The sequence below is a fragment of the Myotis yumanensis genome, unplaced genomic scaffold (genome assembly GCF_028538775.1).
Source record: "Myotis yumanensis isolate MYYU_CA2020_CCGP unplaced genomic scaffold, mMyoYum1.0.hap1 SCAF_7, whole genome shotgun sequence".
NCBI classification, from domain to species: Eukaryota; Metazoa; Chordata; class Mammalia; order Chiroptera; family Vespertilionidae; genus Myotis; species Myotis yumanensis.
The window spans coordinates 44,524,874-44,539,615 of NW_027223758.1; the positions used below are offsets into that span (position 1 = coordinate 44,524,874).

The 14,742-nt window shown below is 44.0% G+C and overlaps 1 protein-coding gene across 4 annotated transcripts in view; it reads right to left on the reverse strand.

Annotated features, from left to right (window-relative positions):
- Window positions 1-495: 495 nt before the first annotated feature.
- The window catches only part of PIGN (phosphatidylinositol glycan anchor biosynthesis class N), a 75,672-nt gene continuing 61,425 nt past the window's right edge, over window positions 496-14,742 (reverse strand). For 3 of the 4 annotated variants that reach the window (XM_070420400.1, XM_070420401.1, XM_070420398.1), the window contains 3 exons: window positions 13,832-13,873; window positions 12,715-12,767; window positions 496-805 (listed from right to left, as the gene is read on the reverse strand). In XM_070420400.1, the coding sequence (XP_070276501.1) occupies window positions 682-805; window positions 12,715-12,767; window positions 13,832-13,873 (219 nt within the window). In that variant the 3' untranslated portion in view covers window positions 496-681. The remainder of the gene's footprint in view (window positions 806-12,714; window positions 12,768-13,831; window positions 13,874-14,742) is intronic. The other variant, XM_070420399.1, reaches the window with a different exon arrangement.

The following is a 14,742-nucleotide window of genomic DNA, read 5'->3' on the forward strand; positions in this document are numbered from 1 at the left end:
TAAAAAAGAAAAAAGTGAAGGTCAAACCTGCATCTAGATGGCTGACTTTGAAAAGCCTAGAAACAGCACTAAGATGCTTAAGATAATATTGTTGCATTCTGAAGAAAAATTACAAACACCTGCAAACATTGTTTTCTAGGGAAGCTTTAGTAAATTTAAATAACACATCCTGATAGTTTTCCTGGTGTTACCGTTTAGTAGTTTGAATTATCTGCAAAACCAGTTCTGAGACTTGATAAATATTGATGGTGCCACTTGGAGATTTCGATCAGGTTCAGCCCTTGCACTGGTTCGGGGAGTGATGGGGAGGCCCCCCCAGGAGCGCTTCTCCTCTGCTGATACAGGGAGCCGTAAGGTTGGGGACCAAATGGTTATAGGTGCTCTGAACTGTCAGAAAGAAGAGCTGCCAGCTCAAGGGAAAACATGAACCTGCAGAATGCTTTACTGGGCTTTCCACAGACATAATCACTATTTAAATTTAACACATGCAGAAACTAAAGAAAATGGAAGCTCCTTTATTCCAGACAACCTGTAAGTTCAGAATTCCACGTGTAATTTTCTTTATAGGAGCAGAATGTACCACACATCAAAACCCATCTTCCTTCTGAATCCTTGATAAGCTTTTAATTTCAAAGGAGAATGAGAAACAGGACCCAGATGCGGAAGGATATTTCGGTGACATCATATGAGGTGGCTTTTAGGTTGGCCACGCAGTTTGAGTTTCTTTGTGGTGAGCAGCTGGGCCAGGCCGTTGAGAAATACCAGAACGATGGTCATGCACATGACAATCACGTAGTGGCTGATGCTGTAGAAGAGACAAAGGTGTCAACAGGCAGAGAGAACACATATGAGGAAGAGCATAAGATTCTTCTAAGTAATGATTGTGTACACATAATTACAAAGGATGCCAATGACTTTGAAATAGATATCAAAATGTTAAGAAACAAATCTGTAATAGAAATAGTGATGAACATAAGTAATATTTTGAGATGTCTCCAACAACTGGAGCATGTTATAAAAAAGTCTGACTGGTATTAGCATTGACTGTCTGTGTCTTTGTTACAGACTGAATTTCAGACTGAATTTAGAAACTGGATTTCAAAATCTAGCTTTTAGAAAAATAAAGATAATGTTCCCTAATTCTTGGATCCTCTGAATAATATCCACAAACTCCCCAACATGTCCCTGGTTAAGTATCCTGACACTCCAGAGCACGCCAGTCTACACTCTGACATAAGTTACAGGTACTCTGACAAAACTACCAGCCACAAGAAAAGAAAAATGTTACCCAAACTCAAATTCAGTGAAGTGAAAGTTTTAGTCAAGGAATCTAAACAAAGGAGAAAACAAAAACCCACATCTCTTTATTAATCTCAGCGTCAAAGCTAGTGTCTTCCTGACTTTCAAAAAAAGAATAATGAATACTCTTAAAATTACTCAGTCCCATTTCTTGTCTACCAGCAACAGTCAATTCTCAGTTGTCTTTTAAACACAGAAATTGTACTGCCTACACAGAACATGGCTTGATGATAAATTTAGAAGTATGGGAAGAAATTTAGGATATAGATCTGACAAACATACAATACAGCAGAGCCCTCCCCCGCCCCCGCCCCCCGCACTGATACGTGTGCAGATTGGCACGTTATTTATTTACAGAGCCTACCAGACTTGCATTTAACTATCTACCTTTATAACAGATTCACGTTTCACATCTTCAACAGGAGGGAGATGTTTGGGCAGGCCTATAAGAGGCTGGCTTGAGGGAGGGAGGCCATGCTTTCTCCCCTATCCTGGCCTCTACCCCCAGCAAACAGGTCCCCGGGTGCTGGTGATAGGAGCGCCTTCCAGGAATGGCTCCCAGGTTTAGCCTCAGAGAACTTGTCTTGGCCCAGATGAGTAAAACAGGACGATTACTTTCAGGGACAAGGAGATTAAGGGGAAAAGGGAAAGGAGCCTGACAGGTCTCCCTCCCACCTTTTGATAACTCTACTTCACTAGGTGGATAGCGCCCCAAATGTCAATTGCTGGCCTCAGCCAAACCAGGCAAAGCTTCGCATGCTGTCAGGTGGTTGCCCACAGGCAAGGCACCCCAAGGCCAGGACAGAAGGGTTCCCTACACTGAGCAGATTTTATTTTTATTTTTTGGTGGTGGTATAGCTTGTAAGCAAGAACCTCTGATTGGAAAGCTTTATAGTTTGGTGAGATTGCCTTTGGAAAGACACTGGTTAGGACATTCTCATTTGGAATGTTTCTCTAGGTTCATCTTATAAAATAAATTTGCAGTAGAAAGGAAGAGTTGACTAACTAAAAAACAGAAATTAGAACTAGTTCTGTTAGAAATCGGGGTCTGGTCTAGGGTAGGCTCCTGACCTAAAAAAGAAAACAATAAAATCAGATCCTTAATTGCTAAACAAATATTAACATTATGTAGGATTTCTGAAACTTTTGTTTGTTTTTACTGTAAAATAAACACGTGATAGGATATTGGATTTGTGATCTCTGCCCTAGACTGCCATAGAGACAGGGGTGATGGTCTTTCTTTCTTCCCCCACTGCATCTCTGAGGTCCAATACAAGGTATTGTGGGCCTTTGATTACTATTTATTAAATAAGCTATTAAAGCAAGTAATTTGTGCCCTAGCCCGTTTGGCTCAATGGATAGAGCGTTGGCCTGTGGAATGAAAGGTCCCAGGTTCGATTCCAGTCAAGGGCACATGCCCGGGTTGAAGGCTTGATTCTCAGTAGGGGGTGTGCAGGAGGCAGCCAATCACTGATTCTCTATCATCATTGATGTTTCTATCTCTCTCTCCCTCTCTGAAATCAATAAAAAATATATTTTAAAAAAAGCAAGTAATTTGTAATCAGAGAAACTTCTTTTGTTTTACATTATCCAAGCAGGTTAAATCTGGACTGAAATCAGACTCCCCTAAAATAGAAATCATACACATGTGAACAAAAAGGGGCTACATGCTAACTTGACTAGCTCAAGGAAGGCCTGCATGGCAGCCTTGCAAACTCAGAGACCTAAAGTAACCACAAAGGATGGCCTGAAATTAACTTTTTTTAAACTAAAAAGCCATTTATGGTGGGTAGGCATGTCCTAGACTGGTATCTTCCCTGACGAAGCTCTTAACTGGGCCTGTCTATTCTCTTTTTGCATCTATGATAACATATTGTTGGAATGTCGAAGTAATATTCTTTATTTTGGACCCCTCAAAGCACAGGCAACCCTCTGTGGAGTCCACAAATCCCCTCATTGCTATTGACCTAATTGTTGACTTTAAACTATCCTGCACCAACCTAAGTAAAAGAAGTATGTGTCTATCATTTTACTTTTTATCCAACCCCAGTGTTTCCCCTACTTTGCTTTCTCCCTAATCTATCTCCAAGGGATTTCATGTAGCCCACTTACATTTCCTCTTTTGATTGTAATGTAAAAAACAAGGTGTAAAACTGCCATTTTCCAGAGCATTATCTCAATCTGTTGAGATTCTGCTTCCTGGCATTTGTTAACAGTTTAGCTCAAATAAACTCACAAAAATTTTTTCACAGGTTTGATTGAATGTTTCTTACATTAGCAGAATGCAAACCCATTCCTTGACCATAAACCAAGTTCCACTTTCTCATCAGATCACTCATCTCCTTACAATGGCCTGAAATGACTGACTCCTGGCTCATTTAAGCTAATGTTATTGGCAGGGAACAGTTGTAAAACTCATTATCTTCATGCAATCGAGCCATAAGGCATTCAGCTCCTGATATTTCCCATCTATCAAATCTGTGTCATCTCAGCACAGAGAGTTAAAGGAGTACCAAATTTCAACTTGAAATGAGTTCGCTGTTCCCACTCTCCCCCCATGACTATTTTGACATCATTTAAATCAGTGATTTTCAATGTCATGTATGATGGTAGAGAGAGGGAGTTGGAGGGGCATATGGAGTCACCAGGCAGGCCTTTTCAACCTGTACAGCAGTGATAAAAGGTTGGCTGTATTCTCCCCAGTCAGTGTACAGGGCAGGTCATATCTGCCAGATGTACTGGGTAAGTAAAAGATTGAGAATTATTGATTTTAATAAAGCTTGGTATTCACTTATAAGAGTAGAGATATTTTATGGTACTTAGTAATTACATTTAGGATGATTTTAACATATTATTGAGTACAGTCAGAAATTTTCATTTTATCTAAAGAGAAAAGATATTTTAGCTGTCATTTGTATTTTAATAAGGTATAACAATAGTGAGTGTAGAAAACAAAGTCCAAATCAACACCACTATCAAATGAAACTACAATTCACTCCCTATCAAATACATTTAGAACATAAATTTAAATGTTTTATGAAAATTACCTCAAAGGCATTTTTTCCTCTCTCAGTACGCCATATAAAAGGTTATACTCTGTAAAGTTTATGACCTGCTATGAATGAAGAGACAGTGTGAAAGATCAGAAGAAGAAAATTATAGCTGTCATAGCCCAGCACAGTTTTATGGCCGGGCAGGACATTTTTCACACGGCCGTCAACAGCAGCCCTGGTACCATAGGTTCTCCCCAGACACTGAACTCACAGCCCGTTTCCGTTGATCATATTGACTGCAGTCACCCTTTCAAGAGCCTCAATTTCATTCTGGTAAAATCTGCTCTGAAAATGCATTTGAAACCTATTGGACTACCCCCATAAACAGATATACTGTCTCAAGTCCTCGTACTCTGGCCTTTATTTTTAAAGAAACTATTTATTAACCCAAAACTAATAGCTGAGGAATCTTTCAAACCGACTTGAAAACTGGCTGTGGTCACCACACTGACACTGTAAATATTCCCGATACAAGTGAGACTACGTTAATGGGGGTGGCTAGCTCCCATTCCTCTCCAAAATGCTGGGACACACTCTCGCCATTTCTGTATTTATAAAGCAATACATTAGTAAGGATAGTAGGACAATATTCCACTGCTATGAATAATAGGCATGAAATGGCTGACATTATAAACAGTATCACTGATACAAAGGAACTGGGAAATAAAATCTGTCGCAAAGGGAGGCCAATGTAGGAGTGCAGTTCAGATTACCTGGTTCCCACTAAGGGAACCCCAATAAGCTTAATAATATCTGTAATGTGACAAGAAGCACCTCAGCTTTTCAAACAGACATTCACATAGGAATAATTAGAAAACCAGAACTTAAAAGCAACACTCTCACAAATAAAGAGCAGGAAAAAATAGAATAATGAAGTTTCTAAAAAAATGTTTTTTATTGATTTCAGAGAGGCAGGGAGAGGGAGAGATAGAAACATCAATGATGAGAGAGAACGTTGAACGGTTGCCTCCTGCACACCCCAGACTGGGATCGAGCCTACAGCCCGGGCATGTGGCCTGACTGAGAATCCAACCATGACCTTCTGGTTCATAGGTCGATGCTCAACCACTGAACCACACTGGCCAGGTAGAATAATGAAATTTTGATATGTGAACCCTATTATATAATGCTGCAATTTTGAGTCTTAAAGCATATTTCCCCCCATTAGCAAAGCCTTTCCCTAGCACTCAGATGCTTATGAAGATGCATGAAACACTCTTAACCGTAGACCTGTACCGCATGGCTCATTGCAGCAGTATATGCTATGTCTGTTGTATGGGAAACACAGGGAAAGTTCTAGAATTCTAACTTACGGACAAGAGCAGCAGCAGCAACAGCAGCAAAAACCTCACCTTGCAGCATCAACTGGGACAATCCCTTTGGAAAGTCCATTTCACTAACACAGATTTCATTTTGTTTACCCATCCCTACCCCTTTCACTCTCTACCCTGCCTTCTATAATCACCTTCCTTCATTAAGTGGGCCTCTTTAGGACAGAACAATAAGAAACAGGGAAGACAAAAGCAGGGCTGGGAGAAATTTCAGCGGAATGGCCAGGAAAGTGCATAGGGAATTTGTGCTGGCTAGTCAATGCCTCAGCCTGGTGAGCAGAACTGAGCTCTGGAATCCTCTATTAAATCTGCCTTTGAGAAGTCTCCCAGGGCAAGCACCCCATATAACTTATGGGCTTTAGACCTGTGAAGATGAAGCATTGAGAGTGAGATAAACTGAGGCTTCACATAACTCATTAACTGGCTGTGCCTTTATCACCTTCCCATCCACTTTGGATTTTTAATGTTGTGTCATGAATACACTAGGACAATAAGCATAAACCAGGGCTGTTCCAGGTGAACCCTGACACATGGTCACAGTAGGTGTAGGTCAGCTCCCATAGTAAAAACCCACAAATGTTTCTATAGCAGTTCGTACCCAGTCTAGCATTAATTACATAGTGTTTTAATATGTGTCATAATTCAGTAAAGTACTGACACACGAGTTCACATCATTTTCTCGGGGCTCGTACTGCTGAGAGGGCCATCACAGCTTTCTCAGCCTTCGGGTGCTAATGCTCATGCTGTTTCCCTCAGTTTGAATGATGCTCACGATTTGTTTTATGCCTCCGCAGCCTTGCTTTTTGCTATTATTTCCTCTCTGATGAACACTTTATTCCCACAATAGTTGTATAAAGGAGTGCAAGGAATAGGGCCAGAGGTACCATACAAGTACCAAGAAGAACATCATAGTGGATGTTATGTGCAAGTTTTGCAATGGATCAAAGCCTTGGTTAAAGATGATCAAGCAAACACAGGTAACAAATATAAAAATAGCTAAACTGAACTACCTCAAAATTAAAAACTCCTGTGCATCAAAGGGAACAATTAACAGAGGAAAAAGGCAACCTACAGAATAGGAGAAAATATTTGTAAATCATATATATGATAAGGAGTTAATCTGCAGAATACTAGTATATAAAGAACTCCTACAACTAAACAATAAAAAGCCAAAACCCACTTAAAAATGGGCAAAGAAGTTGAATAGATATTTCCCCAAAGAAGACATACAAATGGCCAACAAGTATATGAAAAATGTTCAACAAGTTTAATTACTAGGGAAATGCAAATCAAAACTACAATGAGCTACACCTCTCACCCATCAGGATGACTATATCAAAACAAAACAAAAATGGAAGCAGGAAAGGTTTGGCAAAGATGTGGAGAAATTGGAACTCTGTGTATTGTTGGTAGGAATGTAAAATGGTATGACTCCTATGAAAAATATTATGGCGGTTTCTCAAAAAATTAAGACTACAACTACTATATGATCCAGCAATCCTACTTCTGGGTACATATATCTGATAGAACTGAAAGTAGAGACTCAAACAGGTAATGCACAACCATGTTCACAGCAGCATTATTCACCATAACCAAAGGGTGGAAGCAACCTAAGTATCCACTGATAAATGAAAGGATAAACAAAATGATCTATATATATTAAACCCTAATATGCAAATAGACCGAACATTGGAACAACAGAACCGGTTGCTATGACGTGTGCTGACCACCAGAGGGCATGTGCGAAACATGGCGGGCGTTGGCCCCAGCAGGATGGTGGAGCAGGTGAGCGGGGGTGCTAGACCAAGGCGGGGCACCGGTCACTGTCATCGGAGTATGCCTCTAGTGGTTACTGAAAATTCTTTGCTCTTACGCACCGCAGTCCCACCCGGGACTCACACCTGCTGACGGCGCAGACCCCGGCTCCGCTCACACCCACTACTGGCACCAGAGTCGCCGCTTGCACCCACTGCTGGTGCCTGGCGCCAGCCCCAGTCGCTTGGTGCCATCAGTGGGTGCAAGCACCGGCTGCTGGCCACGATTGCCCCTCAGGGCTTCTCCACCTCCCCCAGCTCTTGAGGAGTGATTGGGGCTGGCAGCCGCCTCTTGCACCTGCTGCCAGCAACAGCCCCGTTTGCACCCGCTGCCGGTGTCGCCGCTTGCACCCATTGCCAGCGCCAACCCTACTTGCACTCGAAAGCTGGTACCGGAGCTGTCAATCCCACTCTCTGCCGGCGCCCAGCGCCAGTCCCGATCACTCAGCACTTCAGCTGGTGCGAGCAGCAGCTGCAGGCCCCAATTGCTCCTGAGGGCTTCTCCACCTTCCCCTGCTCCTGAGGGGCGCTCGGGGCAGCCACTCAAGCTCACACCCACTGATGGCGCCAGCCCTGCTTACACCCGCTGCTAGCATTGGCCCCAATCGCTTGGCACCATCAGCGGGTGCGAGCGGGGCTGGCACTGTCAGCACGTGGGAGTGGCAGCGGCAGGAGCGGGGCTGACGGCAGACAGGGGACTGGGGGCCATAGCAGGAGGGGCCGATTGGGGGCACAGAGAACGGGCCCAGACCCGCCCCTGTGCCCATCACAGCCTTGCAGTCCACAGTTCCTTTCAAGGTGCACAAATTCGTGTACTGGATCCCTAGTATATACATACAACAGAATGTTTCAGGATTCAAAAAGAAAGAAATCCTGACACATGCTACAACATGGCTGAACCTTGAGAACATTATGCTAAGTGAAAGTAGCCAGTGACACAAGGACAGATATTATGTAATTCCACTTAGATAAGGTACCTAGAACAGCATAATTCATAGAGACAGAAAAGAGAATGGCGGTTGCCTGGGGCTGGGGCAGGGGCAAATAAGGAATTTTAGTTTTGCAAGATAAAGAAGTTCTAGAGGTTGGATGCACAATGTGAGTATACTTAATACTGAAATATACACTTAAAAATGGTTAAGATGGTAAATCTTATGTGCACTCGGGGGGGGGGGGGGGTCCTTCAGCCCGGCCTGTGCCCTCTCGCAGTCTGGGACCCCTTATGACCAATCCCTCTGATTGCCTATCTAATAATAGGCAAACATGGTAATTTACCATACCTCCGCTACGCTTCCCATTGGCTAATCAGGGTGATATGCAAATTAACTGCCAACCAAGATGGCGGCCAGCAGCCATGCAGCTGAAGCGAACATGAGGCATGGTTGCCCCGGCGATGGAGGAAGCCAAGGTTCCCCGCCTGCGTGGCCTGGCTCTGAGCTCCGGATGCAACAATGTTTCAATTATAGAAGCTAAACAAACCCCAGATACCTGCTTTCAGCCAGCCAGGCTTAGAGCTGGAGGGGCAACAAAGTTTCAATTACAGAAGGTAAATAAATCCCAGAATAAAAAAAAAAAGAAAAAAAAGGAGAGACTGGGAGCTTCAGTTGCAGGCTTGGCCTGCCTGAATACAGCCATCAACCCCTCATCCAGGCTGGCCAGGCACCCCAGTGGGGACCCCCCCTGAAGGGGGTGCAGGCAGCCTGAAAACAGCCATCAGCCCCTCATCCAGACTGGCCAGGCACCCCAGTGGGGACCCCCCACCCTGAAGGGGGTGCAGGCAGCCTGAAAACAGCCATCATCCCCTCACCCATGCTGGCCAGGCACCCAAGCGGGACCCCCACCCTGATCCGGGACACCATTCAGGGCAAACTAGCCGGCCTCCACCCGTGCACCAGGCCTCTATCCTATATAGTAAAAGGGTAATATGAAAACTGACCCTAACAGCAGAAAGACTGGGAATGACTGGTCACTATGACACACACTGACCACCAGGGGGCAGACGCTCAATGCAGGAGCTGCCCTCTGGTGGTCTGTGAGCTCCCACATGGAGGAGCTCTGCTCAGCCACAAGGCAGGCTGATGGCTGCCAGTACAGCGGTGGTGGTGGGAGCCTCTCCTACCTCCTCAGCAGCTCTAAGGATGTCCAACTGCAGCTTAGGTCTGCTCCCCGCTGGCAAGTGGACATCCCCTGAGGGCTGCCGGGCTGCCAGAGGAATGTCTGATTGCCAGCTTAGACCCAATCCCCTGGGGAGCAGGCCTCAGCCAGCAGATGGTCATCCCCCGAGGGGTCCCAGACTGTGAGAGGGCACAGGCCGGGCTGAGGGACCCACCGCATATTTTTGTGCACCAGGCCTCTAGTGTGTATATATATATATATATATATATATATATATATATATATATATATACTAGAGGCCCGGTGCACAAAAACTCGTGCACTTGGGGGAGGGGTTCCTCAGCCCTGCCAGTGACTCTCTCAGTCCGGAGGCCCTCAGGGGATATCCAACTGATGGCTTAGACCCAGTCCCCGAGTAGGGTAGGCCTAAGCCGCAGTCTGGCCTCCCTCTGCCGAAGGCGACTGGGTGGGCTGATCAGGGGACAGCGCCGGTGAGCGGCCGGCCCCACCCCCCCATCACCCCTCTGCCACCGCTGGTCAACCACCCCCTCATTGCCATCCCCTCCCTCTGCCCGCTGGCATGCACCTTGGCTGGTCTTGGCGCTGCCTGCTCACTGGCCCCACCCCCCGCCAACCAGTTATTCTGCTGATTTGCATATTATACTTTTATTATATAGAACTAGAGGCCCAGTGCACAAAAATTTGTGCACTCGGGGGGTGGGGGGGTCCCTCAGCCCGGCCTGTGCCCTCTCGCAGTCTGGGACCCCTTAGGGGATGACCACCTGTTGGCTTAGGCCCTCTCCCCAAGGTATTGGGCCTAAGATGGGAATCAGACATCCCTCTGGCAGCCCGGGAGCCCACGGGGGATGTCCACTTGCCAGTGGGTAGCAGGCCTAAGCTGCAGTTGCTTAGGCTGATGAGGAGGTGGGAGAGGTTCCCACCACCACTGCTGTGCTGGCAGCCGTCAGCCTGGCTTGTGGCTGAGCAGAGCTCCCCCTGTGGGAGCGCACTGACCACCAGGGGACAGCTCCTGCATTGAGTGTCTACCCCCTGGTGGTCAGTGTGTGTCATAGTGACCAGTCATTCCCAGTCTTTCTGCTGTTAGGGTCAATTTGCATATTACCCTTTTATTATATAGGATAATTTTTTGGTGTTTTTTGAAAAGAATTTTTGTGAGTTTATTTGACCCAAACATCACCATAATTTTTTAAAAAGAAAAAAAAAATCTATCTAGGAAAATGAGAGTGAAAGTTAGTGAAGGGCCTCCCAGCATAGGAGGTGAAACTGCAGGAAACAGGAAAAAGCCATGCCTGGCAGTACAGAGTGACTTCCAGGGAATGGAAAGAGAACTGAAGACTGACTGTTGAGGCTGTGACACCAGGCACCCATAGGACAACGCTGTAATGACCCTGGCAGCGCTAATTCAGCCAGTGCCTCCACTTCCAGACACAATCCCTTCCCTCCCTCCCCCACCTCACCCTGGAGTAATCTTGTTTAACAAAGGCAGTCAAGATTCCAAACCCCAGGCAATGATTCACTCGTGAAAGTAACATCCAAAATACCAAAGTTCAAGTAGAACGAAAAAATATGGCTCCTCACTTATAGGCCAGTAGAATGTACACTGTTGCTTTGTATGCAAGGGAGTCCAATTTAAGGGTCTCAAAGGATGTTTTCTAGAAATTTCTAGAAAACGTATGGTTTCTGAAATCCAAGTAATTTATCCCACTTCACAAACACACGCATTGGGCTTTTTCACCTCAATAGCTTTGCCCATATCCATTTTGTCTGTCTAAAATACTCTTTGCAAACCTCTGAGTCCACTAATTGAAATTATATCCTCCACTGAAGGCCCAGCTTAAATGCAGACGTTGCACAGCTTTTTCAGTCACTGAAGCCTGAAGTGGCCTTGGCCTCCCTTCAGTATTCACATAGCCCTTACCCGGTGCTGCTTGCATTGTAATTATCATGCTCCGGAGCCTGTGCTAGACCACAATCTCCCTGAATGCAGGGCCAGGTGTCAATCAAATGCTTTCCGGCTGAAACAACCCTCACCCTCACAAGTTATACATTAGGACCCTCCACTCCGAGCTTAAATTCCCCACATCCTGATGAGTGAGTCTCTCTATCCAGCCACAGGGCATCACTAAGCCTCGAGGCTGGCAATTTCATTCACTTTTGGGTCCTTGCCGATGCCTGAGAATACTTTACACATTGTGAGTATCCACTATGTGATGTTTTTTCTGAAGAAACTAGAGGCCTGATGCATGAAATTAGTGCAACAGTAGGCCCTTCCTTCCCCCCACTGCCGGCACCAGCTTCCCTCTGGCACGCAGGACCCGGGCTTCCCTCACAGCCCTGACTTTGTCCAGAAGGTCGTCTAGAAGGACATCTGTCTAATTAGCATATTATGCTTTTATTATTATAGATGATCTATATATTAAATGCATATACAATGTCACATTATTGTGTAATCCTAATCTTTTGGAGCCAGTTTCATCCTCCGTAAAATGGAAATAATTATATTTTCTTTGCATTACTGTCACGAGAATTAATGAAATAATATACCTACAACTCAAAATACACTGGTCAATAAATGACATTTTAATACTAATTATCATACCAATTTGATACCTTCCTCAATAATCCTTAATTTTTCTCAGTTCCTGCTTAACTTGGCTTCTCTCCAGGTGTGAGAAGTGTTTCTGTAGCAAAATAACCCATCCTCCAATTAAAACTGCCAAATAAATTTCACACTGTAAACTGAACAGTTTCATTTTTCTAAAGAGAGATGGAATGATGATGAGAACACAGATTTTGGAGTGATCTCTGAACTCCCAGATTCAGGCTGTGTCCCTGCACCTTCCTGCTGTCCTGTCCTTCTCTCCACACTTAACAGCTGATCACATGTCATCCCAAGAAAACATTTGCTAATATGTTAGTGCCAAGAATTTGAGAAATAGGTCTCACTTCCTGAGGCTTAAAATAACTGTTACTTGCTATGCTTACCTCAAAAATCAATTTGGCATCTTCCATACATACTAAGATATCAATTTACTTTTTCCACTGGACAGTTAAGAATTTCTGTGTGAATATATACTATACCTTGTTCCAATATCAAGCCAGCTGCCATAATCCTTGACCAAGAAGAAAAAATGCTGTAAAATAAAACAAAAGATGGTTTCATGAAAAACAAAGGCTGTTTAGATTTAGTTGGAAAAACAATGTTGTTTTAGGATTATGTGTTTCAGATTTCTGACCCCTCAGAACCACTATATGACTGGAATCAATAAGAATTTGTCTCTTATTTAAATTTTTGCTTTGACTAAAACATGCCATCGTCTAAGAGCCAGAAATAGCATTACCATTCAATCAAATGAATGCAAAAGTGAATTTTGTTAATAACTAGAAATAAAGAAAATCAACTTTTATAGAAGGCATTAAATAATACCAAATACCTCAGTGAAAAGAAGCCATATCATCATATCATCCATCCATCAACCAATATTCACTGACCACCTACTATGTGCTAGTCACTGTGTTAGGTCCTGGAAGTAAATGCTCTTTCAGAGGGTGCATAATCCGGTGAATGATGCAGTCAAGTTACCAAATGTGTGTGTGTGTGTGTGTGTGATGAGTGTGATCACTAGAAAACTCAGGCCATTAAGGGGCACAGAAGAAGGGGAACACACCCTGCCTGGGATATAAGGGGAAGCAGCTCATTAAAAAGTCTAAAAATCTAAGTTAAAGTAAGAGTCAGATGAAAGATGAGATTGGGGAGATGTGAGAAGTATGTTTCTGACAGAGGGAGTAAACTATATAACTGTCAACAGTCCAGATAGAGCTTGGCAGGTCCAAGGTGTGGCTGGGGTAGAGAAAACAGGAGAGACAGGTGAGAGATGATGCCTATGGAGTAAGCAGAAGCTAGACACAAATCACTTTCTAAGTTAAATTAAACAATTTGACTCTTTATATAAAATTTGAAATCAGAGAATTTAAATTCCCTTCTGTTAATCTGTCTTGCCTATTGCCACTTTGTGAGTAAAACTGAAAGCTGATTTACTCTAACGTTATGTGTGGTCAATTTCAGACAGATAGAGGCATACCTCATTTTATTCTACTTCGCCTTATTGTGCTTCACAGATATTGTGTGTGTGTGTGTGATTTTTAAAAATAAATTAAAGACAAGAGAGTCTCCCCCAGCAAAAAGATTATGGCTTACTTTATCGTGATGTTGCTTTATTGAGGTGGTCTGGAACTGAGCCTGAAATATCTGTGAGGTATGCCTGTACTGAAAATCCAGTTCAATACAACACACAAATGCTCTCATCTCAATCAAATGACTAGGAATCTAATGTGAGAAGTTACTGCAATTGCTGTCTCTAATCACTTCTACATAGGATTAGCATAGGAAAGACTTAACCATATCCAAAGAGAGGCCTGTCTCTTGCCCAGCTCCTGAGAGGTGTTTTCTGGGCCCTTGGACTGTCATGCCTGGGCCCTTGGTCACTGAACGGTCATGGAGATGAAAGGTCAGCCATGGGAACAGCATGGACACAAGGCTCTGGTGACAGTGGCTGGCAGTACTCTGTGTACTGCCACACACTGATGCTGAAAGAGGGATGCTGTACTGACTCTCCAGGGAGAGGACGACAGAGCTCTGTGCCTGGACCCTCCTGGCCTCTGCCCTCTGTGTCTCTTCTCTGGGCAGATTGTAATCTGCATCTTTTCCCCGCAATAAATCATAGCTGTGAATATAGCTGTCTTCAGTGAGTCTGTGAGTCCATCTAGTGAATCATCCAACCTGAGGGTACACCCTGGGTTGGGAACCCCTAAACTTGCAGGTAAAATAGGTTCTTTTTGTTAACACACTACGTACAAAAGGCTCACCTACATGCTCCTCACTGACTTCATTTATTAGTGCTACCATTTTGATAACATCTTCCCACTTGAAAAGCTCCACTTACTCTTTCCTTCCACTTCTCCCTCCTCCTTTTCCCTTTCTTTTTCAATCTGAGAAAATAGTTAAATAATCGACATTTCAAGTAGAAAAATAATGTATTGCCTAAACCTAAAGTTAGCTTTTCTGTTAACTTCCTATGGAAGTTCTTTCAGACACAATGCACCATAGAA